Source organism: Cornus florida, unplaced genomic scaffold, assembly GCF_030987335.1.
Source record: "Cornus florida cultivar Cherokee Brave unplaced genomic scaffold, ASM3098733v1 CherokeeBrave_3.0.0_Hap2_scaffold_105, whole genome shotgun sequence".
Lineage (NCBI taxonomy): Eukaryota > Viridiplantae > Streptophyta > Magnoliopsida > Cornales > Cornaceae > Cornus > Cornus florida.
This window is the reverse complement of record NW_026775589.1, coordinates 85001-90024: the sequence shown is the minus strand read 5'-3', so window position 1 is coordinate 90024 and position 5024 is coordinate 85001. Positions and strand designations below refer to the sequence as shown.

The following is a 5024-nucleotide window of genomic DNA, read 5'->3' as shown; positions in this document are numbered from 1 at the left end:
ATTTGATAGCTCAGATATTGTTATTCATGATATTGACCCGATTCAATATGATCGAGAGGTAATTCATCCATTGAATTTACAGGCGAAAGATTTTTCATCTCTATGGGATTAAATCCCGAGTTATTGCGAAGTAAAAAAACGATGAGATTATGGAAGTAAATATTCTCGCATTTATTGCTACTGCACTGTTCATTCTAGTTCCTACTGCTTTTCTACTTATCATTTATGTAAAAACAATCAGTCAAAATGATTAATTAATTTGAATAAAACTTGACTTCTGAGTTGATTGAAGAAAAAAATGAAAAGGATTCCAATTTCGCGTCTTAAATGAAATGAGCGGATTAGAATTAGCAGTATTCTATGAGATCCGATAGTATGGTAGAAATAAATATACGAATATTTATTTCTACCATATACTATCTATTAGTGTTATTGTAGTGTATAAAGTCGTACTCTATAATAAAGATAGGGGCTTAATATAGATCAATCTACAATACTCTTCATATATGTAGATTCCAATTCCATATATGGAATTGATATCTACATAGTACCCAATTCTATTTCTTTGGTACATCTATTTGTTCCGATCAATCTAAGATAATCGAAAGGCAACTCTTATTCTTATGGTTCTAATTCCTAGATTTTTGATTATTTCCAACATGAATCCCAATTTGTTTTTAGCATTACGAAGAAGTAATTGATTAAGCCATTGACAAGAGTTCTATGGAAACTTCTTCGGATTTCGAAAAGTAGTAGTAAACCTCGCCGATTTTTAACGCTTGAACCATGATATGAAATAAGTCGATAAAACAGAAATTCAATTTCTAAAATAATAAAACAAGGGGTAAGTGCGCACAATATGTGATTCGCCCAGAGCAAGATCTTAGTATGCATAATATCTTGCTTCCGGGATAGTCTTATAGTACAAGATAGAAATAGGTCAATATAGACCAAGCTGAACGAGAATGGGAATAGAAGCTCTTTCGATCCAAACAAATGGAAGGACAAGCCAAGCGTAATGGCGTAAGTGCCTGCGCTTGCTGCTGCACTGGAGCAGGCAGAGAATGAGCCGCAGAATCTGAACTCTGCTCAGACAAGGTTTGATTCGATACATTACTGAGTTTCCCGCCATTCTTCCTGCTGAGGCACGCCTAACACCACGGAAGAGACAGCAATCGATCGTTGAGGGCAGCCATTCTATGAGCGAAAACACTTGATCCAATAGTTCAGATGCAAGTAGGCAAGAGATCCTACTCTGAAACATTCCAAAATGAGGCACAGAGTACAGGGCTACGGGAAGGATGCATTTGTAACGACCTCGCAAAAAGGTCAGCGCAAAGCAGGGAGTCCCAAAAGATAGAAATACAAGAGAGATTTCGGAAGTCGGGGGTGAACGAAATCTCTGGTTTGTCGCCCTACTATCTGACTCTCGTGTGCGATTTTCTTCAAAAAATCTTTATTATCCGGATGAGCTTGTTTGCTTTCCATTTCTTGGTTTGGTATCTTTTGTAGCTGGTGCCCTTCCTTGCAAAACTTTGTGAATCCATATCTATTTACGAACGAAAACTTGTTGGATAAAGAAAACATTCCCCCCATGCTTACGTTCCCTCTTGATTCTTGAAAAGTGAAGAATGGGCCTTAGCCGGCGGCGACCGGCTCAGAGCGAGCCGCAGCTCTTCGTGCTCTGAGCTCATTGTTAGAAGAAATAAGGCTAGGTTAGTTGCCCAAGGTAAGAATAGGGTGACGCTATAAAGGAAATTTCCCAATGTGAGAAAAGTTGTAACCTCAGGCAAGCTTAATAGTGCTCTACTCGGAACAAGAAGCATATTTAGATTATAAAACAAGTCTGAATCAACTTGAAATGGGATACGAAATATGGTCAAATAGTACAGCAACTTCTTCAAAGAAATGCAAGAAGATTAGGGATAAGAGAAAGCAAAGGGGAAATGGGCTCAAAGAAAAGAACGATGTTTCATTCTTTTGAACTTGAGGTGAAGCTACGTGATAAGGGCCTCTTTTGGTCAGATTGGCGAAGCAGCTGGCCAAGATCATTTAAGGATCAAGCTATTCCCACACTCTCTAACTTGGTGTATCAAGCGAAAACCCTGTGCCAACTAGCCTAGGAGGAGTATCCAGTCTTATAGGCTTAGGTCTCACCGAGGCTCTTTGCCTCGAGTGTCTGTTGCTCTGCTCTGTGTTGCTATTGTTTCTAAAACGTAGCCCAGAAGTTCGAGCTTTCGTTCCCTTTCTAAAAGTAGCAAAGGTCTCTAGCCTCTTCTCTAAGTTATTGCTAGCTGCCGATTCCCTTTCTATCTCAAGAGAGAAAGATATATACTATAGAAAGATATCCAATGGAGCCTTTCTTTGCTTTGCTACGCGTTAGCACATTCTTCGCGGGAGTGCTATATTCCTTGTTTAGGTCTTGCTTCTTTCCTTTTGTCTTAGGCTTTCGAGCACTCTGAATCTGTTCACTGGGGTAGTCATCCCAATCTGCATCGCCATCCTCTGATCGAGGCTACCTAGGCTATACGAGCGAAGGAAGTCACTACCGAACGCAATGGGTCTGTCCGCAGCGCAAGTCACTCCCTAACACCGTAACCTCCCTGCCTTGTCTGTAGGTTCTCCCATTAGAACCCTTAGTCATTCTGTTCCTTATTTCCGCACATGAAGCTAGTCATCAGTCTCTTCCTAACCATCACCTATTCCTCCTTTCAACCGATGAGAAAAGGAAGTGCATGATGTCATCTTGTGTATTCTTTTTGACCAGCTTAGGATAAGGGCGGTTTGGAACCCCAGGGTAAGGTGTGAGATACTACCAAGGAACAAACCCACCAATTTTTATGCAAATAAGAAAGACACTGAAACAAAGAAGGTTTGGAATACCCAACGAGGGTAGACCCTGTGATTCATTTCCTAACTGACGCCCTTGAACTTCTTTCGGCTCCACCTCCCTTGGCTCATGGTCGGTGTTTGCAGATCAAGTTTTCACGGACATAGGTAGTAACTACAGGGCACAATCTTAGACACCGCCCTCGCCCTCCGCTTTCTATCTAGAAGCACTCCGCTGCGCTCTCCGGACACTAAGGGTTTCAAAAATGAAGATCTAGTATTTCCGTAGAGATTCGGCGTCGAAGTAGACTGAAGACGCTAGAATCAAAGTCAAGGGCGCTATCCCCAAAGGAATAAGGGGCCAGGCCGGAAAGAGATAGCTCGACGGCACCCAACAAGAACTTCAGCACCTGGATCATCCCCGAACTGACAAGGAACTGACAAGGTAGAAACCACAGGTTCCGAATTGTTTGAAATTGGTGTGGCGATCTGCCGGGGGGAAGCGAGAAGCAAGGGGTACTTGAAAAGCAGACTCCCGCCTTCCTTGAAATGAATTCGATGGACGTTTTCGTGCTTTCAAACCTGCTTGGCCAGATCTTGTGTCAAAACAAGATCTTCCTCCTTCGTCAAGCTGTAAAAGCGCCGGTGTTGTCGACACTTATTGGTTTTGGGCTTTGACAAGACTTCTTCGCCACGTACGTGGCGAAGAATTTCAATTCATTGGCGGGGAAGATTCTTGAATCGGATTCTACGTCTAAATAATAGAATTCTACGTTTAGTACCTGCAAGAGGAGATGTTAACAAACTTCAGGTTCCAAGTGCATCCAGCAGGAATCGAACCTACGATCAAAAAAGGCTTTCACCATTCAGCCATGGATGCAAGAGACTCAGCGAGTGAACTAGGTTTTTTCTCGAGCTTCTATTTCTTCCGTTAAAGGAGATTCGAGAAAAGATGGAATCGGAAGACGTGTTTCCAGAACGAACAAGATACGGGTTGAGAAGGGGGAGTTAGCAAAGTTAGACAAGATTGGAATGGGCATAGGAACATGTATTGATGTACCAGATTGGCTAATGCTCCCAGGTTGATGCGATGTATTCCACCAGTTGACTGAAGACTTGATTATTGGTATATCGATCGGTCCAGCACGGATTGAAATAGGAGCCGGTTCGACAGGAAGCTTTTGAAAACACAGTGCACCCAAGTAAATAAGGAACGAGATGAATACAGAGGTTAAACGAGCATCCCACACCCAAAAGGTGCCCCACATAGGTCTTCCCCGAAACCCCCCAGTAACTAAGGTAAACAACGTAGAAAAAGCACCCATTTCTGTACCGGTTCCGGAAGAGCGAAGAAAAAAGGGATGTTTTGTTAATAGGAACAAGAAAGTGTTTATAGCCGTAACGATATAAACAAGAATACTCATCCGAGCCGCAGGAACATGTACATACGGAATACGAGAATTTCCACCTTGTTGAAGATCTAGTGGTGCTACCCGAAGACTTAAATGAATAGCCATCGCTGTTAAGAACAACCGAGATCCAATGAGAATTTGCGTGTAGCTTCGGGTCTTTGACATCAAAAAAGAAGGTTGTAATAACGAAACGGACATGTGAGAATTTGGTCCTAGCTAGTGGAACAAGAAAGACATGGATCTATATTCAATACGCAATCAAAGGATTGACCCACCCAAAAATCGAAGAATTCCCCTTGCTTTGTTTTCGCTCCGCTCGTGCGCGGCATTCCTTGCTCGCGGAGCGGCATACCGAAAAAAGAAAGGTTTTGGTATTACTTCTCGAGCTCCCCAGCCCAGCGTTAAAAAAAGAGATTCAAATTTCGAATCTCTCTTAAAACCCTATTATAGGGAACGCTTTGCCGAGTTCCATTCCGCTCGATTTGAGCCCCATACGCCATAAGGGTCCGCTCCGAAAGCGCGACCGCCCTAGTAGGATGATTAAAGAGTATCCCACGTAGCTCGTGTCGATTCGCTAAAACACGAACCGGGCAATAGCCATCGCCCACCAAAGCCGCCTCTATCCTTTGTTCGAGCAGCATTTGCTGCTCGAGGATGCTCAGGAATTCGCGGAGGTGCCCCGCGTCGTGTTTACCAATGAAATAAACACTTAAGCGACGGCTTAGTTCCCCCCTCCGATCGGTTTCCGACATTAGGGGCCTGTCTAACCATGGAACTTCTGGC

The 5024-nt window shown here is 43.1% G+C and overlaps 1 protein-coding gene across 1 annotated transcript in view; it reads right to left on the bottom strand.

The window, feature by feature from the left end:
- Positions 1-3694: 3694 nt before the first annotated feature.
- Positions 3695-5024, bottom strand: part of LOC132287782 (putative cytochrome c biosynthesis ccmC-like mitochondrial protein) — a 4323-nt gene continuing 2993 nt past the window's right edge. Inside the window, exon 1 of the mRNA XM_059789821.1 lies at positions 3695-5024. This exon is cut by the window's right edge and continues 2993 nt beyond it. Coding sequence (XP_059645804.1) covers positions 3729-4439 — 711 coding nt within the window. The 5' untranslated portion in view covers positions 4440-5024 and the 3' untranslated portion in view covers positions 3695-3728.